At 40.2% G+C, this 25,555-nt stretch overlaps 1 protein-coding gene across 3 annotated transcripts in view; it reads right to left on the reverse strand.

Moving 5' to 3' along the window:
* Positions 1–15,739: 15,739 nt before the first annotated feature.
* The window catches only part of Usp15 (ubiquitin specific peptidase 15), a 102,346-nt gene continuing 92,530 nt past the window's right edge, over positions 15,740–25,555 (reverse strand). For all 3 annotated transcript variants that reach the window (XM_041677538.1, XM_041677531.1, XM_041677543.1), the window contains one exon: positions 15,740–24,531. In XM_041677538.1, coding sequence (XP_041533472.1) covers positions 24,349–24,531 — 183 coding nt within the window. In that variant the 3' untranslated portion in view covers positions 15,740–24,348. The remainder of the gene's footprint in view (positions 24,532–25,555) is intronic.

Genomic DNA, 25,555 nt, shown 5'->3' on the forward strand with positions numbered 1-25,555 from the left:
GTTCTGCAAACTTCTTAGGCAGCAGAGTTAAGTAGAAGTCAGATGGTCCAGCTGGTGTTCACCACCTTCCTTAAGAGAATGTTACCCTTTCTCTGCTCCCCAAACAAATGAACAAACACGACAATTTTTTAGCTTCTCCTTTAGTTTCTTAATGAATCTGAGGCAAGGTGGAAGACCTTCGTTGGTAACACCAGCCTCGTTAGAAACTTACCGCAGTTCCCAGTTTTAACAGGACAATACCAGTAGTCTCTTTTCTTCTTCTTCCATGCACAGAACAGCACAGTTTAAGAATCTGAAGATCCTACAATAATCAAGTTAAAAGTAAGTTCTTCTGTATACTCTCTTGTTATTATTATTGCTATTATTATTACCTAATTCTTTATTGACTATGCAAAGTTCACATCATGCACCACAATACTGTTCACGTCCCAGCCCGCCCATACCTGCCCCACACCCCTGCAGCATGCCCCCTAAATTAATTTAAGGCAAATAAATAAACAAGAAATATGTCTCACTCCACTCTGTGCACTCTTTCAAGGGGCCATTAACAGTGAATGTTTCTATAGCGGGACATTACTGCCCCCTACTGGTCAGAGCTGATGACAGCCAGATAATCATATATAATGACAACCATTATTAAACTTTCACAACTTAAAAAAAAAAAAGCTATATCCTCCAGTAGCCCCACTAATCATTTCTTATTATATTTTCTTCAGTAGGCAGATAAGAGCAGGAGGGAGAGAGAACAGACTAACGGGATACCTTGCTTTTCTGCCTTCCTCTCTCTTAGCTTATCTCTTGCAGCAGACTGCTTAAGTATTGATTCATTTCATTATATGGGAAGAATAGAAGGTCAGGACTTTTACATTTCAAATAGAATCAGCCTAAATTAGTGTCCTGTACACAGGCGGCACCGAGGAAATGTTTGTTAAGCCACTGGAAGGCAGGCAGACAGAGACAGCTGCGAGGAGTCAGGAGGAAGCAGAAAGAGAAGCTAAACTTCCCTCTTCTGCTCGGGAGATGAGGTGCCAGGCAGAGTAAATAGGCAACCAAGTCCACACAAGCTGGCCTTGTCTTAAGGACTTTACAGATTGCACAGGCTGGTTTTGTGCGTCAACTTGACACAAACCAGAGCCATCCGAGGAAGGAGCCTCAGCTGAGTGAGATCCAGCTGTAAGGCATTTTCTCATTTAGTGATCAATGGGGGAGGGCCCAGCCCAAGGTGGGTGATGCCATCCCTGAGCTGATGGTCCTGGGTTCTATAAGAAAGCAGGCTGAGCAAGCCATGTGGAGCAAGCCAGCTAACAGCGCACCCTGTTTGAGCTCCCATCCTGACTTCCTTCAGTGATAAACAGCAATGTTGAAGTGGAAGAAAAGTCAAGTAAACACTTTTGTCTCCAACTTGCTTTTTGGTCATAGTGTTTCGCCACCACAATAGAAACCTTAAGACTCATATTTATTTATTTATTTATTTATTTATTAAAGATTTCTCTCTCTTCTCCGCCACCGCCTCCCATTTCCCTCCCCCTTCCCCAATCAAGTCCCCCCCCTCCTCAGCCCGAAGAGCAATCAGGGTTCCCTGCCCTGTGGGAAGTCCAAGGAACCCCCACCTCCATCCAGGTCTAGTAAGTTGAGTATCCAAACTGCCTAGGCTCCTACAAAGCCAGTATGTACAGTAGGATCAGAAACCCATTGCCATTGTTCTTGAGTTCTCAGTAGTCCTCATTGTCCATTATGTTCAGCGAGTCCGGTTTTATCCCAGGCTTTTTCAGACCCAGGCCAGCTGGCCTTGGTGAGTTCCCAATAGAACATCCCCATTGTCTCAGTGTGTGGGTGCACCCCTCGCGGTCCTGAGTTCCTTGCTCGTGCTCTCTCTCCTTCTGCTCCTGATTTGGACCTTGAGAATTATGTCCGGTGCTCCAATGTGGGTCTCTGTCTCCTTTCATCGCCTGATGAAGGTTAATATTCCTGAGGATGCCTATGTGTTTGTCTTTGGATTCACCTTATTTAGCTTCTCTAGGAACATGAATTATAAGCTCAATGTCCTTTATTTATGGCTAGAAACCAAATATGAGTGAGTACATCCCATGCTCCTCTTTTTGGGTCTGGCTTACCTCACTCAGGATAGTGTTTTCTATTTCCATCCATTTGCATGCAAAATTCAAGAAGCCCTTGTTTTTTACTGCTGAGTAGTACTCTAATATGTATATATTCCATACTTTCTTCATCCATTCTTCCATTTAAGGGCATCTAGGTTGTTTCCAGGTTCTGGATATTACAAACAATGCTGCTAAGAACATCGTAGAGCATATACTTTTGTTGTATGATAAGGCCTCTCTTGGGTATATTCCCAAGAGTGGTATTGCTGGGTCCAGGAGTAAGTTGATCCCGAATTTCCTGAGAAACCGCCACACTACTTTCCAAAGTGTTTGCACAAGTTTGCATTCCCACCAGCAATGGATGAGTGTACCCCTTTCTCCACAACCTCTCCAGCAAAGGCTATCATTGGTGTTTTTGATTTTAGCCATTCTGACAGGTGTAAGATGGTATCTTAAAGTTGTCTTGATTTGCATTTCCCTGATCGCTAAGGAAGTTGAGCATGACCTTAAGTGTCTTTTGGCCATTTGAACTTCTTCTGTTGAGAATTCTCTGTTCAGCTCAGTGCCCCATTTTATAATGGGGTTGATGATTAGCCTTTTACAATCTAGTTTCTTGAGATCTTTATATATTTTGGAGATCAGACCTTTGTCAGTTGCAGGGATGGTGAAGATCTTCTCCCAGTCAGTAGGTTGCCTTTGTGTCTTAGCGACAGTGTCCTTTGCTTTACAGAAGCTTCTCAGTCTCAGGAGGTCTCATTTATTCAATGAGGTCCTTAATGTCTGTGCTGCTGGGGTTATACGTAGGAAGAGGTCTCCTATGCCCATGTGTTGTAGAGTACTTCCCACTTTCTCTTCTATCAGGTTCAGTGTGTTCGGACTGATATTGAGGTCTTTAATCCATTTGGACTTGAGTTATGTGCATGGTGATAGATATGGATCTATTTTCATTCTTCTACAGGTTGACATCCAGTTTTGCCAGCACAATTTGTTGAAGATGCTCTCTTTTTTCTATTGTATACTTTTAGCTCCTTTATCGAAAATCAGGTGTTCATAGGTTTGTGGGTTAATGTCAGGGTCTTCTATTCGATTCCATTGGTCGACTTCTCTGTTTTTATGCCAATACCAAGCTGTTTTCAATACTGTAGCTCTGTAGTAGAGTTTGAAGTCAGGGATGGTAATGCCTCCAGACGCTCCTTTGTTGTATAAGATTGTTTTGGCTATCCTGGTTTTTTTGTTTTTCCATATAAAGTTGATTATTGTCTTCTCCAGATCTGTGAAGAATTTTGATGGGATTTTGATGGGGATTGCATTGAATCTATAGATTGCTTTTGGTAGAATTGCCATTTTTACTATGTTGATCCTCCCAATCCAGGAGCAAGGGAGATCCTTCCATTTTCTGGTGTCCTCTTCAATTTCTTTCTTCAAAGACTTAAAGTTCTTGTCAAATAGATCTTTCACATCCTTGGTCAGAGTTACCCCAAGATATTTTATGCTATTTGTGGCTATCGTGAAAGGTGATGCTTCTCTAATTTCCCTCTCTGTTTCCTTATCCTTAGTGTATAGGAAGGCCACTGATTTTTTGGAGTTGATCTTGTATCCTGCCACATTACTAAAGGTGTTTATCAGCTGTAGGAGTTCTTTGGTAGAGTTTTTGGGGTCGCTTATGTATACTATCATATCATCTGCAAATAATGAGAGCTTAACTTCTTCTTTTCTGATACGAATCCCCTTGATCCCCTTATGTTGTCTTATTGCTATTGCTAGAACTTCAAGCACTATATTGAAGAGGTATGGAGAGAGTGGACATCCTTGTCGTGTTCCTGATTTTAGTGGGATGGCTTTGAGTTTTTCTCCGTTTAATTTAATGTTAGCTGTCGGCTTGCTGTAAATAGCTTTTATTATATTTAGGTATGACCCTTGTATCCCTAATCTCTCCAAGACTTTTATCATAAAGGGGTGTTGGATTTTGTCAAATGCTTTTTCAGCATCTAATGAAATGATCATATTGTTTTTTTCTTTCAGTTTATTTATATGGTGGATTACACTGATAGATTTGCGTATGTTGAACCAGCCCTGCATGTCTGGGATGAAGCCTAATTGTTCATGATGGATAATTTTTCTAATGTGTTCTTGGATTCGGTTTGCCAGTATTTTATTGAGAATTTTTGCGTCGATATTCATGAGTGAGATAGGCCTGTAATTCTCTTTCTTGGTTGGGTCTTTGTGTGGTTTTGGTATCAGGGTAACTGTAGCTTCATAAAAGGAATTTGGCAATGACTCTTCTGTTTCTATATTGTGAGATACATTAAGGAGTATAGATATTAGCTCTTCTTGGAAGTTCTGGTAGAATTCTGCATTGAAACCATCTGGTCCTGGGCTTTTTTTGGAAGGGAGATTTTTGATAACAGTTTCTAGTTCTTCGTGACTAACAGGTCTATTTAGATCGTTCACCTGGTCTTGGTTTAGCTTTGGTATATGGTACTTATCTAAAAAAATGTCCATTTCTTTTGCATTTTCTAGTTTTGTGGCATACAGGCTTTTGTAGTAAAATCTAATGAGTCTCTGAATTTCCTCTGTGTCTGTGGTTATGTCCCCCTTTTCATTTCTGATCTTATTTATTTGCGTGTTCTCTCTCTGTCATTTAATTAGTTTGGATAGGGGTTTGTCGATCTTGTTGATTTTCTCCAAGAACCAACTTTTTGTTTCATTGATTCTTTGGACTGTTTTCTGTGTTTCTATTTTGTTGATTTCTGCCCTCAGTTTGATTATTTCCAGTCTTCTACTCCTCCTGGGCGCGTCTGCTTCTTTTTTTTCTAAAGCTTTCAGGTGTGCTGTTAAGTCTCTGATGTATGCTTTCTCTGTTTTCTTTAAGTGGGCACTTAGTGCTATGAACTTTCCTCTTAGCACTGCTTTCATAGTGTCCCATAGGTTTGAGTATGTTGTCCCTTTATAATGATTAAATTCAAGGAAGACTTTAATTTCTTTCTTGATTTCTTCCTTGACCCAGGTGTGGTTCAGTAGTTGACTGTTCAGTTTCCATGAGTTTGTCGGTTTTCTGGGGGTAGCGTGGTTGTTGCCTTCTAACTTTAATCCATGGTGATCTGATAAGACACAGGTGGACACTGATATTTTTTTTATATGTGGAGGTTTCCTTTGTTTCCAAGTATGTGGTCAATTTTCGAGAAGGTTCCATGAGCTGCAGAGAAGAAGGTATATTCTTTCCTATTTGGGTGGAATGTTCTATAGATGTCTGTTAAGTCCATTTGTTTCATTACTTCCAGTAGTTCTCTTAATTCTCTATTAGGTTTCTGTCTGATTGACCTGTCCATTGCTGAGAGAGGTGTATTGAAGTCTCCTACTACTAGTGTGTGTGATTTGATGTCTGCCTTGAGTTTTAGTAATATTTCTTTTACATAAGTGGGTGCTTTTATATTAGGGGCATAGATATTCAGGATTGAGACTTCATCCTGACAAATTGTTCCTGTTATGAGTATAAAGTGTCCATCTTGATCTCTTCTGATTGATTTTAGTTTGAAGTCAGTTTTGTTAGAAATTAATATGGCCACACCTGCTTTTTTCTTAGAACCATTTGCTTGAAAGACCTTTTCCCAACCCTTTACTCTGAGTAGATGCCTGTCTTTGTGGTTGAGATGTGTTTCTTGCAAACAGCAGAATGTTGGATCCTGTTTTCGTATCCAATCTCTTAGCCTGTGCCTTTTTATAGGTGAATTGAGACCATTAATATTAAGTGATATTAATGACCAGTGGTTGTTTACTCCAGATATTCTTATTGTTTTTGGAAGTAGAATTTGTGTGTCTCCCTTCTTTGAGTTGTGCTAGTGAAGGGTCGCTAGATGCCTCAGTTATTGTAGGCAGTGTTGGCAATGTTGGATTCCTTGGGTTGCGATTTTCCTTCTATTACTTTCTGTAGGGCTGGATTCGTGGCTACGTATTGTTTAAATTTGTTCTTATCCTGGAATGTCTTGTTTTCTCCATTTATAGTGAACGAAAGCTTGGCTGGGTATAATAGTCTGGGCTTGCATCCATGGTCTCTTAGCTTCTGCAGTACTTCTACCCAGGACCTCTGGCTTTCATTGTTTCCATAGAGAAGTCAGATGTAAGTCTGATCGGTTTACCTTTATAAGTTACTTGGCCTTTTTCCTTTGCAGCTCTTAATATTCTTTCTTTAACCTGTATTATTTTGTGTTTTGATTATTATATCGTGAGGGGATGTTTTTCTTTGATCCAGTCTGTTTGGTGTTCTGTATGCTTCTTGAATATTCAAAGGAATATCTTTCTTTATGTTGGGAAAGTTTTCTTCCATAATTTTGTTAAAAATATTTTCTGGGCCTTTGAGCTGTGACTCTTCTCCTTTTTCTATTCCTATTATTCTTTGGTTTGGTCTTTTTATTGTGTCCCATAATTCCTGAATGTTTTGTGATGCGAATTTGTTGGCTTTGCAGTTTTCTTTGATCAGTGCATTTATTTTCTCTATGGTGTCCTCAGAATCTGAGATTCTTTCTTCTATTTCTTGTATTCTATTGATTATGCTTGTTTCTGTAGGCTCTGCTCGTTGACCTAGATTTTCCATATCCAGCTGGTCCTCATTTTGTGTTTTCTTCCTTGCTTCCATTTCAGTTTTCAATTCTTGAACTGTTTCCATTACCTGTTTGATCGTTCTTTCTTGGTTTCCCAGGGTATTATGTACGTATTTACTCATTTCTTCAAATTTTTTGTTATACTTCTCATCCATTTCTATAAGGGCATTTTTCACATGTTGTTTAAGGGACTCTATTGCTTTCATAAAGTCAATTAAGACTCATATTCTTATAAGATTTTTTTACCTTAATTTTTATTTTATGCGTATGGGTGTTTTGCCAGCATACATCTCTGTGTACAACTTGCATGCAATGCTCATAGAAGCTAGAAGAGGGTATCAGATCACCTGGGGCTGGAGTTACAGATGACTGTGAGTTGCTATGTGTATGCTGGGACTTGAACCCAGGTCGTTTAGAAGAGCATCATGTGTTCTTAACTGCTGAATCATGTCTCCAACCCCTCATTACAGATATCTTGCACGGTCCTATGCTAATAAGGACTAGTGTGGGAGGTCCTTCTTCCTATGTGTTGCTTTCATTGGTTAAATAAAGAAGCTGCCTTGGCCTTTTGATAGGGCAAAACTTAGATGGGGAGACAGAACTGAATGCTGGGAAGAAGAAGGCAGAGGCAGAGAGAGCTGCAATGGAGCCAGCTGCCAGGTCAGACATGCTAAATCTTTCCTGGTAAGCCACAGCCTCGTGGTGACATACAGATTATTAGAAATGGGTTGAATCAAGATGTGAGAGTTAGCCAATAAGAGGCTGGAGCTAATGGGCCAGGCAGCAATTTAATTAATACAGATTTCCGTGTGATTATTTTGGGCATGAGCTAGCTGGGTGGCTGGGATGACAAACAACCTACCAGCACGGGTGTAAGCCAGTCGGCAGGACACAGCCCGCTGCTCCTTTTACTACAAAGGACCTAATAAGGTCACATGTCTTTTCTACATGAGGAGATTCAAACTGGAAGAGACTCAGTCAAGTTCCCTCAATGTTAAAACCCTAAGTGGTTGTGCTGGGAGTTGAACTCAGAGTTTGGCTCCACAGTTGGGAGCACACACTCTCTCTCCACAGGTTATAAAGACCAGGAGCGCAGAGATGGGATAAACTATAGTAAAAGCACTGTACACGTTTATCCATGAAAGTTGCCTGGCCGGCTGGAGCATTAGCATATCACAGATGATGTCACTATGACAGCGACCCAACTTCATCCACTTACTTCACACTCTCAGACAAAAGAACTATGGAAGGGGTAAAGCATAAGTGGGTGTTTTTCAGAGACATAGGCCTTAGTAGTTTGCTCTTACAGCTTAACAACCCATTCTCTGTCCATCCACCCCGTTGTTTTGCTATAGAATATTCAAAAATACCACTGAATTAAATTGATCTGCAGGGCATACGTCTTGTGGCTCTGTCATGGTGCTCATCCCAGTGTGGAAGAAGCACAAATACAATCTTTTCTTTGTTTAACCTTCAATACAAAAGCTGCCCAGGCCGGGCGGTGGTGGCGCACGCCTTTAATCCCAGCACTCGGGAGGCAGAGGCAGGCGGATCTCTGTGAGTTCGAGGCCAGCCTGGTCTACAAGAGCTAGTTCCAGGACAGGCACCAAAGCTACAGAGAAACCCTGTCTCGAAAAACAAAAAAAATAAACAAACAAACAAAAAAAGCTGCCCAAACCTCCAGATATACTGAAGAAAAAGCAGTGGTGTGGAAAGCATGGTAGCCTTCAAACTCCCAGTTACAGATTGTCGCAGAGGACTCTCAGGATCAGACTTAGAGATGCCTTCAAATACTTCTCTTTTACTGAAAATAGATTTTTTTCTATACAGTGTATCCTGATTTTGATTCCTCCTTATTCTGCTCCGCCCAGTCCCTCCTCACCTTTCCTTCCCTCCCATTCAGATCCACACCTTTTCTGTCTCTCATTAGAAAACAAACAGGCTTCTAGGGGATGATAATAATATAATATGGATAAAAGAAAAACTAATACATCAGGATTGAGCAAAACAAGTGGAAAGAAAAGAGACCCACTTGTTTCTATGCGTTGGAATCTCATAAAAACATTATACTGGATGCCAAAATATATACACAAGGAATCCTTAAGAATAGTTTGTTTACCCAGTGAGATTCCCTTACGGGAAACTAAGTTTGCATTGTGACTGCTTAAGATTCTCTGTCATAGCTGGACAAGACACTGACCTATGAGCACAGCAGAATGCCATTGGGTGTTATTTTATCGCTACCCTTTTTGTTTGTTTAGAATAGTAGTATTTGGGGGATCATAAAGAAAAAGTAGCAATAACAATGACGAGTTCACACAGAGTTGGGGGAAGGCTTGGTCACATCAGCTATGGGCAAAACGCAAGCATACGACACTGGGAAGAATGTTTGTGGGAAACTGCTTCGCGGAGGGTGATAATCAGCCTGGAGGCACTAGGCTGGAAACTGTTCTGAACCTGCCAAGCAAATCATAAAATGATCTGAAACGGTTTCCAAGTAATTTAACCTCATCCCAGAACGAAGCTCCAGGACCTGTATAGAAATACAGAAAAATATCCATGACTCAACAGGCTAAAGTTCACCAGTCTGGCATCCAAAAAGGACTGAATAAGTATCAAACATATACAGTTGCAGAGAACAAGATCCGAAGTAGGAGAGAATGGTCACACTATCAAAACCAATTTTGAACTGATATAAGATAGACATTACAATTATCAGAAAAAAAACACATTAAAATAATAGAACCATATCCTAGATATCCCAAGATTAGAGACACAGAGGATGCGAGATATCCGAGGGCAAGAAAACTATAAGACACAAGATTTTAAAGTGCAGTATGTGAGATTAGCACTAGATTATAAAGCGGAGGAAGAATCCGGGAGCTTTAACACAGTGTTGGAGAAATTACTCAGAAGGATGCTTTGGAAACATGAAAGCACCCTCAATGAACTTCAAGTCAGCCACTAGGGTTGTTTGGAAGTCGATTCTTGCACAGAAAAAAAGAAAAATGTGGATAAAATAAAAGAAATAAAGACCAAAAGTTCTCTAAACTCCATGAAGTTAATGATAAACCCACAGGTGAAGAGCGGAAATACTGCAGAAAACACACCAAAGTAGATCATGCTCAACTTCAAAGCCAACACGATGCAATGTTACTGTCTTTACAGTTCCTATTGCAAACCAGACACCTTTCTGTGTCCGTCTGGGACCTCAGTACAATGTGTAGGAGAAGTAATGCCAGGAAATATTTTCCCATCATACCCAGTTTCTGGCAGACAACAGTGTTGAGTGAAAAACCTTTGAGTGTTTCCTTCCCCTCCCCCTCCCTCTCCAGGCCGAAGAGCAGTCAGGGTGCCCTGCCCTGTGGGAAGTCCAAGGTCCTCTCCCCTCCATCCAGGTCTAGGAAGGTGAGCACACAAACAGACTAGGCTCCCACAAAGCCAGTCCATGCAGTAGAATCAAAACCCAGTGCCATTGTCCTTGGCTTCTCAGTCAGCCCTCATTGTCAGCCACATTCAGAGAGTCCGGTTTGATCACATGCTCGTTCAGTCCCAGTCCAGCTGGCCTTGGTGAGCTCCCATTAGATCAGCCCCATCTCAGTGGGTGGACGCACCCCTTGCAGTCCTGACTTCTTTGCTCATGTCCTCCCTCCTTCTGCTCCTCATTTGGACCTTGGGAGCTCAGTCCAGTGCTCCAATGTGGGTCTCTGTCTCTAGCTCCATCCATCGCCAGATGAAGGTTCTATGGTGATATGCAAGATATTCATCAATGTGGCTATGGGATAAGGCCAGTGCTGAACATACTCTTTTTATTATGTGCAATGTCTTTGGTAAAAAATGTAAATGTAAAAACTGGCTAAAAAAGGAACTATTCTAATCTTTTGGGTAGTCACTTTATTTTTCAGAAATAAAACTTGCCTTACCAAGATATGTATTCACAGGTCCTGTAGTCCTCACTTTTCTATAGTTACGAATTCCCCAAATGTAAACTCTTCTGGCATTTCCCCCAGAATTCCTGTACCATAGGTTAAAGTGGATAAATTCTGATATCGTTTTGTTTTGTTTCTTGAGAAAGGTTTCTCTGTGTAACAGCCTTAGCTGTCTTGGAACTCACTCTGTAGACCACGCTGGTCTCAAACTCACAGAGATCTACCTTCTTCTGCCTACCAAGTGTGCAAACTGCCCAGCTTTAATTCTGGTTTTTTTAAAATGTGAAATTATTTTGAATTTCCTTTTAATCTTGAAGCTATTTTTTTTTTTTGCATATAGAATCCCGCTTTCCTTCCTATCTAACTATCTAGATTTTAGAGCCTCAAGGGCTGTGGCCTTCATTTTCTTTCTTTCTTTTTTTTATTAAAGATTTTATTTATTTATTTATTATGTATACAACATTCTGCCTCCATGTATGCCTACAGGCCAGAAGAGGGTGCCAGATCTCATTACAGATGGTTGTGAGCCACCATGTGGTTGCTGGGAATTGAACTCAGGTCCTCTGGAAGAACAGTCAATGCTCTTAACCATTGAGCCATCACTCCAGCCCCGGCATTTATTTTCTTGTGACCATCCTCATTTTTAATGAGAGGTCAGTGGTCACAAGACTTTCCTTATAATGAGATTCCCCCACCCCCCTCCCCATGTCTCTTTTTCAGCCTTCTTTTTCATGGTGCAGATTTTGTTCTAATTATGTCTGTGTTTTTCTTTCTGTTTATTTTACTTAGGGTTTGTTGACTTTCTCCATCAGTTGATTATTTAAAAAAAAAAAGAAATCAAATTAGGGCTGATGGTGGTGTGTGCCTCTAATCCCAGCACTCAGAGAGCAGAGACAGATGTATCTCTGTGAGTTCGGGGTCAATCTGGTCTACAGAGAGAGTTCCAGAATGGCCAGGGCTGTTACACAAAGAAACCCTGTCTTGAAAAACAAAACGAAACAAACAAACAAAAAAAGAATAGAAAAACTTCACCTATATGCTGTTGGAACTCCTTCAGCCAATAGCCTTTAAGATACCAGCCCACTTTGGGTATGGTCTCATGTACTATAGATGCAGACATAAAGCTTGAGTAGGCCTCTTGTTGGCTGTTCCCCACTCACACAGAAGACTGCTGATCAGTGCTTTTTCTGTGAGTCTACCCTGAATAAACAAAACTTTATTATACTCCATTCTGGGCTAGTGTGGGACTATTTTATTATAAATTGCAACAGATTGGCACTCACGTGGAACCCAAGTTCACTCCACTACCGAGATCTGTCCAGAAGGTCTGCAGCCTTCTTCAGACCAACATTTTGTAAGTCAGCCATTGGAAATAATACATAAACAATTTCCTAAAACTATAATTTACCATTATATAGATGAATTTTTCTATCTGCTTCAAATGTAGATACTTTAGAAAGAATGTTTGAAGAAGCAAAAAAACTTTTGCCTAAATGGGGATTACAAATTGTTCCTGAAAAATTCTAAAGAAGTACCTAGGTTATAAAATAGGTTTACAGAAAATTAGATGGAGTTGAAGACTAGATAGTCATAATTACTTTCCTTTCATGACTTAGCCAAGCCATTTCTAATGTAAGACTTAGACTCCCTAGGACAGGATAACTATTGAGACATTTAGCACATGTTTCTTGCTTGATATTGTTTATTCTGGTTGTAATTCTAATTTTTATACTTGATATTTGTTCTTATTGTATGCAGTTTGTATTGGGTTTGGAACTCTCTTATTTAGATAAAAGGGAGAGATGCTTTGGGAACTCCTTCAGCCAATAGCCTTGAAGACACCAGCCTACTTTGGGCATGATCTCATGTACTATAAATGCAGACATAAAGTGTATGCAGGCCTCTTGGCGGCTGGATTCAGTTCCACCTCCTTGCTCATGTCAAGGACTGCTGATCAGTGCTTTTTCTGTGAGTCTACCCCTAAATAAATAAACCCTTATTATACTCCATTCTGAGCTACTGTGTGACTATTTTGTTATAAATTGCAACACCTATATTTTCTTAAATATATTTTGGTATTCCTTTCTCTATGTGTTTGGCTATGTTTTATAAGTAAGTCTTCAAGGTCCTATCCATTCAGAAAGAAAAAGTTGGTTATGGTCACACCTCCTTGTAATTCAGGAACTCAGGCTTGATAGATGTGTATTTAGAGTCTGAGTCAATCCTGGGCTGCACAGAAAGTTCAAGAGCCATGTGAGCTAATAGGGATCCCTTATTGTTAAAAGCAAAGCAAATGATGAAGATGTAGTTCAGTGGTTTCATCTCCAAAACTATAAAAACAAAATCACTATTGTGTTTGGTTTTGAATATGTGATTTAGTGTGTGTGTGTGTGTGTGTGTGTGTGTGTGCATGTGTATGTGTGTACATGCAGAGACCACAGGTTGATGTTGGTGTCTTTTTTAATTGTCCTCCATTTTACTTTTGAGAAACAGCGAATACTGGGGTTGACCAGATGGCCAACAAGTCCCAGGGCTCCTCCAGTCTCTGTTTCCTTGTTGAATTCAGGTCCTCATCCTTGTGAGACAAACATATTAACATATGAGCCATTTCTCCACTCCTCTTTTCCTTGCTATTGACTCCACCAATACATTTGACTCCAGCTATTATACTCTTTAGCTTTGCTATTTTAGTTCATATCCTTCTTGAATTTTGTTTTACTCATTATCTTTTCCTCTAGATTATTTTAATGTATATTTTTAATTTGAACGTCTTTCTTGTTCAATGCTAGCATGTTTTGTTTCCTACTGACCATACATTATGATTTCTACTCTATATTCCTACTAGTTGTAGTTATTATAATGTTTTTAGTTAAAATAGAATTATATCACTTTCCCTCCTCCCTTTTTCCTTTAGCTACTCCTATCTGCCTTCCCCTGCACCCTTCTCATGCTCACCTCAAATTGATCATTACAAATTATATTTATGTATGTGTATTTACATATATTTATATTGCTGCTGAGTCCATTGCTGGTCAATACAGGGCTGACCACTACTTTGCACTGGACAACAAACAGGAGGCTCATCTCTGGGGGAGGCTAATTTTCCTACTTGCAGGAATCATTACAGTCATTGGTTGCCTGTAGTTCTTTGTCTAGAGTGGAACCCCACAGAATTTCCTCCTTCCCCATTAATGTGTCATCAATATTGACATTGTTCCAGTCTGTTTATGTACCCATTTCTAGGAGATACTTCACAGCAGAATTGTCTCCTCTTCAATGATTTTCTCTGAACCATAGATGCAAGAGCTGTGATGTAGATATATCCATTGGTGCTGGGCTTCCCATGATCTATTACTTCTGTATCGTGTCCACTTGTGGTTTTCTGTGATAGTTTTCATTTGCTGTGGGGAGACTTTTTTGTTGACAGTTGGTAGCTACACTTATCCAGGAAAGGTGGCTCATAAACAACATGCCAATCAACGTGGGGATGTTTTGCTTCCATGTGTGATTGACTGTGCACCACTTGTGTGCCTGGTGCACGAGGAGATTATAATAGGGGATTGGATCCTAGCTGGAGTTATAGACTACCGTGAGGCACTGCGAGGGTCCTCGGAATTACTCCTGGGTCCTCTGGAATAGCAAGGATTTTTGAAGATTTTAATTGAATTACATTTCTTTTCTTTTCCTTCCCCAAACCTTACCATATATCCTTCCTCACGCTCCTTCAAATTCACGGCTTGTTTCCCATTGTTATTGCATACATGTAATAATAGCAATATAACCCATTTAGTCCATATGTTGTTATTTTTATGTTCTCAGGACTGGCCATTGGCACTGAAAAAGCAGTTGGTATGCTCTTCTCTGGGGACCACCTCTCCTCCTCCCAGCTTCCCTCAGTTGCCTATAGTTCTTTGTGTAGGGTTGAGTCCTCATGGGCTTTGCTCCACCCACTTTGGCACATGCATCTGTGCCAGTGCATGATTGCCCATCAGCAGTATGCTGTGAGATTGTCTCCTAGCAATAACAGAGGCAAGTGCTCTCAACTCTCTTCAAACCTTGATTTCTTTCCCTAAATAACATTAATTCTTCTTAGTGGGCAGGTTAGTTACTAACTAGTTCCTTAATCTTTATTAAGGCTGTTTTTCTTAAGATGTAGGCACAGGCCCTGTTGATGGTTTCTGTTCCTAATGCCCAGGCATTTAGGAGTTTCGGTGGAAAGCTGAGTTCTTTGTCAACTTCCTGTTTGGTCAGATGAACTTGAAACTGTCTCCTTTGTGCTGAGCTGCTGCTGAAAATACTTGAAGCGTAACAGTTATTTTCCCCATAGTTCCTGCTCTGTGTAGAGTTTAAGAGTAAGCCAAGACCTTGGAATTTGAAGGTAGATTTTGTGGCTACTTACTATGAAACTATCATTTTTAAAATTCCCTCCCTTGGTAATTAGCTACTCGGCCTTTCCTAGACTATGAGACTCCTTATCATGAACCAGCACCTCCACGCAAACCCTCTTAACATGGAGATTATTATGACCACAACTAAAGATCTGAGTGCCTCCAGTTGTTTCTATTTTATACCTAGATACTGTTACAGTGGTTTTGAGAGGTTTTACAGTGAGTTTTTCTTTTTTCCGTTTTACTTTTTTTGAGACAGGGTTTCATGCAGCTGAGGCCAGTCTCAAACTCAGTCTATAGCAAGCAGCACCATGAACTTCTGATCCTTCTGTCTCCATCCCAATTGGGATTACAGGCACCACTCATTGTACTTGACAAATTTATTTACTTAAAATATAAATTAAACTTTTTAAAAGACGGGGTTTCACTGCATTGTTCCAGCTGGCCTGAAACTTCGCTACGTAGACCAGGCTGACATTAAACTCACAGAGATCTGCCTGCAGCTGCCTCCCAAGTGCCTAGATTAAAGGGAAAGGCCAGTGTCACCGTACTACCATACCTTTGTTCTTTTAAATTAGCAAATAAAAACAATGGATTTCCACATCATTACTATGCTACATGTATGGTCCATATCTTCCTTCATAAAATAGCTGAGGATGAGAACTGGAAAGTATAGGGATGATGCACCGCTTGGAAAGGTGGCAAGAAAATTAACTGTACAGATATAGAGATTAAATTGACCAAAACATGTTTTATTACATTTATTGATATTACAAATGGCATCATACATTGTAAATGCAGTATCTGTTTATACACTATACATTCATCTATACTGTGAACCATGTCACTGAAATGATAAGTGTCAAGAGACGGAGGGTGCAGCTGAGCGGGTGAGAGCTTGCCTACCGTGTGTGAGGCCCTGGAGAAGAGTCATAGCACCTGAAAAGAGAAGGTCCCCAAATCATGAATTTCATGAACAAGAGCTATGTGCTCAAGTTAAAATTTCTATTTTTTTTTTATTGTTGTTGCTTTTCAAGTTTAAACTTCATGAGACAAAGCTTGTGGCTTTGGGGATGGAAGGGTTATTCTTGGCTCCAAGGAGCATGATCTTTGACATTGCTCACAAAGAATGAGAGAATGATCAAGGTTAATGTCACACGCCTTCCATTCTCATCCCAGTTTCAAGATGCCGCTTTGGAATTTTGGGAGAAAAATGAACAGAACTTTTGTTAAAAGAAGGACTCTTCATTTTCTAAGAAACAAAGGTTTTTTTCCTCAAAGTACGCCAGCTAACTGCTTGTCTGGACACTGGCTCCAGGCATAGGTCATGAGTCTATATGCGAAACACCGGCATGAATATTGCAACTTACAAAGAACTTGCAATACAGCTTGACAGAAGTTTCCCTCCATCCACCATGTGGGCCCAAGGATGGAATTTAGGTCATCAGGCCCCTAGCCTTACTCACTCGCCATCTCACCAGTCCTAGATGACAATTTTCCTCTGTCATCTAAAAGTTTTCTAAGGTTACATCAAGATGACTGGGGCAAACAGGCCACAATAAAGTCTCCAAAACTGAAACCAGAAACCACAATCAAGTAAGCCACTTTCTCCTCTTTAGGTAGCTATTCTAAGCAAAGAAATGTTTGGGGTATCCCTCCCTCAGATTAAAGGGCTATTCATGGCTATTTACAGCCAGGGGTGTCTATTATTCCTAGAAACGAGGGCCAGCACACAAACGGAAATTCAGGTTGCTCTCTGATAGAAACAAAAGGTAACAGCAATGTCGTATTTATTGGAACAAAGAATTCCTTACAGTAAAAATTCCTAGACAATCCACACGAAGTAAGAACCATTTAATAACCACTGACTATATGCTCTATTTTACTGAGAGTTCAACATACCCCTTCCTGAAAAACATACAATACAGATAGCATTTTATAAGAACTCAGGAGTCACAGAGCTGCAAATCTATAAAAATACAAATGAAAGCCTAAGTGTTATTATGTGAAAAGATTACAGACACAGGGCTTCTGACTCTAGAAAAGTTAATGCAAGTGAAAATCAACATCCATGTTTCATAAACGTTCTGAGTTTAAAATGTTGCTGCATCTAGCATTTAAGCCTTCCTCCCCTCCCGACACACACACAGGGGACACAAGACATTCCTAACCATATACTATTTTTGAATGCACACTCAAAAGGGTAACTACTTTTAAAACTTAAAACATGTACTCAGTAGTACCAAAAATAAGATCAGAAGGACACTGATGCTTGAGAAACTGTGTGTGCTGGGGACTTAGGCCAAGTGCTCTACCACTGAGCGACATCCCCAGGCTGCTTTTTCTGTTCTGAGACAGGTTCTTTCCAAAGTGCTCAGTCTGGGCTTGAATTCAATCTGTATGACCCTTTTGCCCCTGCCTCGGCTTCCTGAGATGGGAGTACAGGCTTGCCTTGAGAAAATGTCTCCTTGTAACAGTTTTGTACAGAAACTCTATACCCTATAGCACTATATCCTATCAGGTGTAGTGGGGGAAGACAGACTCATGATATATAACCAGAGTGGCAAATGATTCAACAGATGAAGTTTGGGGTAGCTATGTCTTAAGGAAGAAGTGTGAAAGTTCACCTGGTAGCAGATAAAGCAGACCATGCAAAGAGAATGCATGGGACAAGCCCTAGATGGTAAAACTGTGGAATGCATTCGAGAGAAGGTAAGAAATGAGATGGGGGCGATGCTTACCTTTTCCCTCAAGCACCATTTTAGCAGATGACATGGCTCCAGCAATGATCATCCCATGTCTTTGCTGTTTCCTTAGTAATGGAAACACTTGCACTCTTCACAAAGCTTAAGACAATCTAAATCTTGTTATCATTCTTAGGGGACTTAGGAGCATGGGGGATGTGGATTCCACACCAATCTTCAACAACCGAACTGTCCACCCTATGAGAAATCATTGACTGGCTAAGTAAACTGTCTCCTAATTAACTTCTCAGTCTAAGTATTCTTTGATGGACATTCTGGACTTGCCTACTTTACAAATCAAAAAATGATAGAGGTGAGAATCACACGAAGTGATAGGCCCAGAACTCTGGCAATCTAACCCCATCTAAACCACATTTAAACATGAAGAGGTTTAATGATCAAGTTTGTATCTAATAGACTGAGCTGCCGAGCACCTCATTATTTTTGGCTGCTTCTGGGTATGTTTTTGGGGATGAACAGTAAAACATGCAGTGAGCAACTACCCCCCTCCGCTGCACCCCACTGTTGAGCCTCACTCCAACTGAAGGCCAGAATGGAACAAAGATGTTAACCCTTCCTGTTTCATCTGAAGAACTCCTGCTTGGTTGCCCTGAGCTGTCTCCCTGGCTTTCGCTTGCCTCTGGATACAAATGGAAACAGAATCTTCTGGATCTCAAGTGTGCTGGCTTTTAGGCTGGTTTTCCTGGTTGTCATGCTTTTGGATAGTGACTGGAACTGCCACCATTCTTGAGTCTAGCTTGATGATTGTGGGTCTTTTAGAAATTCTAAGCTTCCTTCACACGAGGCAACTCCTTATGACTTTCTACATGTACATCCTATTGGCTTGGCTTCTCTGGAGACTAATACGGGGCGAATTAGTATTCTTACGACTGTTAAGAATAGAGATTACACTGAAGTGGTAGGGATTGGGCCGAGCCATACCATTCTAGTGAGCAGACCTTTCCAAAAATGGAGTTTATATTAGAGACTGCCATTCAGGAATGGTTACGCTACAGTGGTGAAGCGTTAATGATAAGGTTAGGACTTTATAAAAAGGGACACCAGATGGTCTGTTCCCTACTCTCTTCGCCATAGGAGGAGTCTTTATTAAAAATGATCACACTTGAGATGAATACAGAGGAAGTTGCCATCACCGAGATAAGGTTAGGATATGTACATTTTAGAAAAGATTGTTGTCCTGTTCCCAAATTTACTGTTTCACTTTAATGTATGTGGACATAACTGTAGCTAGCAACCAATCTGAATGAAGGTCATAACAGATGAAATTCACGATGTTTTCCACCAGATTATATAGATGAAGTTCTATGGTATGGTGGGGGTGGGGGGAGAATTCAGCAAAATAAATACTTTTTTAATGCAGAACAGTCAACGGCTCAAACAATGTAAACAGTTAGAATATTTGATTTTGTGCATATTAAAAGTGCAGTCTTGGGGCTGGAGAGCTGGCTCAGCAGTTAACAGAGCACCTCCTGCTCTTCCCAAAGACCAACTCATTCGTTCCCAGGACTCATGCCAGGCAGATCCCAAGCATCTACAGCTCTAGCTCCAGGGCACCACACGCCTCTTCTCGTATCCAAGGGCACCCTCGCATATGGCATACACTCTCACATACACGAAGATAAAAATTATTTAAAAATGCAGTCTAATCTTCTAGTGTTATACTATTTAAAATATCATTTCCGAAGAGACAGTTCTATTTTTAGCACCTTTGCAGAATGACATTAACTAAACTTTTGGCAAGAGGACTAAACCTCAACAAGCCAACGCTAAACCCCACCTGACTGACTTTCCTCTCTACCTTCAAAACTATTGTCCAAAATATTATAACTCAATTTTTGAGTAGTTTATTCTACTTTTAATTCCCACACTATAGGATGTTTCAACGACTCTGCCTAGCTGAAATGCTGAAGCAGAGCTGAGAAATAATTAGATCATGGTACGATAGAGGTTATGTTTTTCAATGCTTATAATTACCAAAAATAACACTTGGATTGCGTTTATTAGCCTTTCTTTAAAGATAAAAACAATATATCCAGCTTTATACGATCATGTCATCTAAACTATATAGCAATTTCTCCTCTAATTTATAGTAGACATGAATTAAACACAAAACATACACATACTGAATTAAAGTGTCCCAAATCTAGAAAGCTTAAGAAAAATAGTTTTCCCTTTAGGAAAAATCTGGCCATGACACAATATATAACACCCATCTGCAGCTGCAGAACCAAGGGCCCATTTATTCTCTATCTTCTGGTCAAGGAGTACTTAAGAGAATTACCTGAGAGCATCAGGAGATTTTCAAGAGAAACTATTTCAAACTTCTGACAGGACAAATTATTCAATGAGAAAAAAAAATAAATTTTGCTATAAAGTAAAAAATATAAAGACTGCCCTGTTCTTTGGCTTCAGAACTAAGTTTTCATTTGACCACTTTCCTGACCTTCCGGAGGATCTGACTCCTTGAATGGGACACAGGATCTCCTTACAGGACTACCTTACCTAAACTGGCAAGAGGATGCCCATTTCATCTGCACCTGTGTGCCAGAACAAGTAGGCAGGCAGCCATCACACTACAGCCCGGAGAAGGCTGGAAAGCAGGGAAATGGCCTAAAAGCCAGCCGCGTACCAATACTAACACAGTACCAGTGGTGACCACAAATCCCTCCTCAGGCAGCCACTTCCTCACTGTCTCTAAGTCTGGCTTCTTTCTTCTTAGACAGCCTCACCTCAGCTCGTAAGAAAAGCACTGTCCTCACGTAATACCTATTTTGGTGTTAGCTGACTTTATGCTGGAATTTTGGTCGTAGCTGATTTTCTTTATGCTGAGATCAATGTTTTGTGTGGTTCTTAATACCTGGTTGTCTGGAAAGCAAGGATAAACACAGAATCACTAAAATCAGATTGTAAGCAAAAGCCAGAATCACATAAAGCACCAGGCTGCAGTTTCTTCATGGAGATCATTTCAATATAAATATACGGGCCAGTGAGCTAGCTCGGTGGGTAAAGGGACTTTCTGTGAATCCCTGAAGACACAGCTGGACCTCTGGGGGGAGAGAAATGATCCCGCTATCTGCTGGCTACCCTGTGCTCGCTCACCATGGTACACGGTGCCCTTCAGCCAACTAGGAAAACACACTAAGGTGAGGCGGCTCAGCAGGTAAAGGCACTTCCATCATCGTGGGGAGCCACACGGTAGAGAAGAGAACGTAGTCCCGCCCAAACAGTCCTCTGACCTCCACACATGCGCCATGACACATGCACAAGCACTCTCCTTCCCAAATGAGACATAATAGAAGAATTCAGGGTTGGATTTGGTGGAATGGTTTACGTTCTATATCACAGACTAGTTAACATTTAATCAAAATAGCGAATAATGTAAATAAGTTGATAAAGTTCATTTTGGAAAGAAAAGCTAAGTATACCAGATGATACTCTTCTAACTAGAGGAGAAGAAGGTATTTTGGGAGGCAAAATTATCTAGTGCCACTTCCCATGCAGATAGAGAGATCAGTAACAAGTACCACATTGCTCATGAAACTCTTCCTGATGGAAGACAAGATGATCTCATTGGAGTTCTCTGGTGAGAAAGGCACTGTGACCCAGTGAGGCTGTGCGCGCCACCGTGACACAGCGAGCTGGCGCGCTTCACCGTGACACAGCGAGACGGGTATGTACCACGGTGACACAGCGAGCTGGCGCGCATCACCGTGACACAGCGAGCTGGTGCACGTCACTGTGATACAGCGAGGCGGGTATGTACCACGGTGACACAGCGAGCTGGCGCGCGTCACTGTGACACAAGAGGTGGCATGCTTTGAGGGCTGAATGCTGACATAGGAACTGTGAAATGAGGACTTTGTTTACAACGTATGTATGGGAGGTGAGGATGATGACCGCTCCTACCACACAGCTTTTGTGGGACGCAATGTGATGATGCACATAAACGCTTGAATACATTGGCTGGTCTAGAGTAAGCCTCTCAATAAACAAAGACTATTATTGTCATTATTATTGTATAGGTGAAGAAACAGACTAAAAAGATTAAGCTCAAAGTCATGATTACTAACAGGCAAAGTTAGAAATATAATTCTAATCTAAATATATTCCTACTACCCTGTATTACCATATGGATATCTCCTTTTAATTCTTTTTATGCTACAAAGCTTATTTTTGTAAATGAAGCTATCATTTCAGATTCAACGGCACTGACAGCACTTGATTTAAAATTTTTCTTTTCAGTAGGAAGGAAATTAATGGCAGGCATTAAAAGGATGTGGTCTTAGTCAGGGGGATAGTGCTGCCCATCTGTAATCCCAGTACTTGAGAGGCCTAGGCAGGAAGATCAAAGACTTGGAGCCTGGCCTGGGATATAGGCCAGCCTCAGATCCACTCAAAAACTAAACAAACGAATCACCAAGTAAATAAACAAAAGAAACTAGTCTCTTTGGAAAATCAGGATGGAGACTATATCTAGGTATGTAAGAGGTTAACAATGACTTCTATTACTTACAAAAAAACGAGAGAAAAAGAGAGAGGGAGAGAAAAAAAGGAAAAAGAACAAAAAGAAAGAAATAGCTCATGGGCAGAATGAATGTATGCTCAAAAGCAGGCAGAAGGCTATGCAGCTTGCTCATTGAATATGTGCATTAAAACAGACAAAAGCAGCCCAAGTCTAAAACATCCTGGTAGGACGTGACTCACTCTGTACCTTGTACTAACTGTAATGTACTGTAAAGACATCTATGCAGAGAACAGGGAATTGACTTTAACGGTTCCAGGGTAAGAAATAAAAGACTAAATAAGGCCTTCAACAGCTTTATTGAAATCTGTATAAATAAACATGCACATTTCAAATGTAAACTCAAGTGAACCCAAGTGCTGACAAAATATTAACCTCTGTCATGCAGGAGGTTAGTTTACATAAAAAAGAACAAAGAAAAGAAAAAAAACAAAAAAAGAAAGAAAAGAAAAAATAAACACCCAAAGCAGCCTTTAAAAGACCAGGATGAAAAACCCGCTTTAATATCAAGATATAAAGCAAAGCCATGATCAACATACCTTACTTATCCTGGTCAAATGCACTTTTCTCCCTTTTCTTTTAAAATGCTAACATAAATAAATAATTTACCAAAATGTGCACTCACAGAGTGAACTTTTATTTACAATACACAATTTATAATCTATTGTATTTGATTAGTTCAAGTGAAGAACATTATACTTTTTGCTTTAATAACAGTGGGACACGAAGCGGTTTCTCAGGTAGTCATATGTGAAGTGTGCCCCAGCATTTAGTCTCCTATTAAAGGCAGTATTGTATGCCAATCAATGATACATTCTTTCAACTGGATCATAGGGAAAGAAAGCAGCAAATGAAAACGTTTCAAATGCTCACATGTATTTGGCATCCTGGATCCTTGAATGTAAGAAACTGAAAGAAAACCCAAGGTTTGTAGCTTCCTATGCTGCTGCACAGGTCTGACTCTGGGAACATGCAAACGCCCTCTCTCTTATACACGTGCCCTTCTGAGAAAGCTGTAAGGCTATGGTGATTTCCATCAGGAACGCACAGAGAAAGTGAACAGACCTACCTCTAGAGCCAAGTTATCAGGAGTCAAAGGCTAGCACATGGACAAAGTTCCCTCACCTAAGACTAATGCCACTTTCACTTCAGATACAGAATACTACTCAGTCTGTCCTTACGTCATGGTAACCGGGAGAGCTAAAGAGTTGGGCTAAATCACCAAAAACGGGGCAGAGAACAACAGAGAGCCAAAAAACTGAATTTGGACCAACAGTGGATGAGAGATAAGCATTTAAAGCCAAAACAAATCTGAGATTTTGAAGAACAGATTCCAATGGCAGTGAGGGATACTTACACGTGGCTGAAAAATGACTTGTGGCGGACTGTGAAATCTAGAGCCTGCTCCCACAGTGCGGTAGATGCAGTGCTTTGTGTTTTAATGATGCAACAAAAGGAAATTATGCCAAGATTATTTCTCATGGTACGATTTTTTTTTTTTTAAACAGACCCACATTGATTACCAGGGACAGATTTGAAAATCTGGCTTTCCAAAGACACACTGCCGTATGTGTGCCGCACGGACACTGCTGCGGAACACCGGAGTGGTGCAGACAGCAGCCTAACACACACCAACTACATTACCCAAGAACTAAGTTCAGCCATAGTTTTCTTGCAGTATTATTAGAGCAAAATTAATGACCAACATCCACAAATTTAACATTTGTCATCAATTAAGTCACATCCAAAAAAATTAAAGAAAACATAATTCGTCAAAACAGCAGCAAACTTAAAAGGGATTTATTTGTGATTTCCTATATATATTTAGCTTGTAAATACAAGACCGTAGATGTATTCAGAGACAATTTCTGTTAAAGTTTTCATTGTGTTTCACTTCAAGTACTGCACAAGTTAAAATCTGATAAAGGATTTACATTCGGTTATCTGAAACGCCTCATCTCAGACTCTGTTTTAATGTGGTGGATCACTTCATTTCCATAGACACCACCAGCAGGAAAGTCTCTCTTTATGGCTTCTCCGACTTTCATTAATTAGTGTGCATACAGTTTTCATTTTCTATGTCATTGTCATTATCATTGCTGTCTTCGTCACTTTCCAGGGGGATACCTGTGGCAGCTGAAGCACCTTTAGTTTCTCGGTCAAGAGGGAAGAAGCCAGTTCCGCTGAAAGTGTCTTGTCTCTGGTAGAAGAGTACGTATGCTGCTTTGGACTGTCAAACAAGCAGAGGATGTCAACACACAAAGATCTTATTTGATACAGTATGGATTTTTAGCTAACAACCAATTTTAGTGACAAAAAATAAAATAGAAAAACTACACATGACCAAATGGAAGTTTATAAAATTGGCTAAATGTAATTATTTCTATACTTAAAAATAAGTATTTTCATTCAATATAAATTGGACTAAGAAATATATACAGTTGAAACACAATGAACTTATTTACTATAATATGAAATACAATTGTTTTGCTTTCTTTTAACGTGTCTTTCTAGCCAAGACTACAGGTTTCAGCTCAGCCTCGATCTCCAGCGCAATGTCCTCTTACTGTATTAACACTTCCCTGATGGATAAAAATGTTGAACATTGTCCCCAGTATTTATCAGGAAAATACTAATTTTTAAAAAAGACATGAAAGCACAAGAAGATGACTAAGGAATTGAAAAGGGGAAGAGAGGAAGAAAGATAAGAGAATAAAAGTTTTTCCTTTTTGAGAGATATATTTTCCTTGTGTAGCCCTGGCTGTCCTGGAACTCATTCTGTAGACCTAGTAGCTCTGCAGAACCCAGAGATCCACCTGCCTCTGCCTCCTGAGAGCTGGGACTAAAGGTGTGCAGCCATAACTCACAGCTTGAAAAAATTATTCTAAAAGAATATTTTCCATCAACCATAACTACAGATTTTAAAATTTGTTAATTTTTAAACATTTATATTAGTTTTGTCTGCATGTACGTCTGAGCATCACTTAGAAACTCAATGCGTGAAGAAGTCAGAAGAGAACACTGGATCCCATGGAACCAGAGTTAGAGACAGTTGTGAACTTCCATGTGGGTGCTGGGAATCAAAATCAGGCTCTTAACCACTGAGCCATCTTTCTTGCTCTTGTATCATTAAAGAAAAAAAAAGTCAGGCTGAATATATGAATCTACAGAAAATTAAAATATTTCTGCCGAGCAAAGGAAACAATCAGCAAAGTAAACTGACAGTCCACATAATGACAGAAAAATCTTTGCTA

Source organism: Microtus oregoni, unplaced genomic scaffold (genome assembly GCF_018167655.1).
Source record: "Microtus oregoni isolate MIOR12 unplaced genomic scaffold, Mior012 000001F_ref0000356, whole genome shotgun sequence".
NCBI lineage: Eukaryota > Metazoa > Chordata > Mammalia > Rodentia > Cricetidae > Microtus > Microtus oregoni.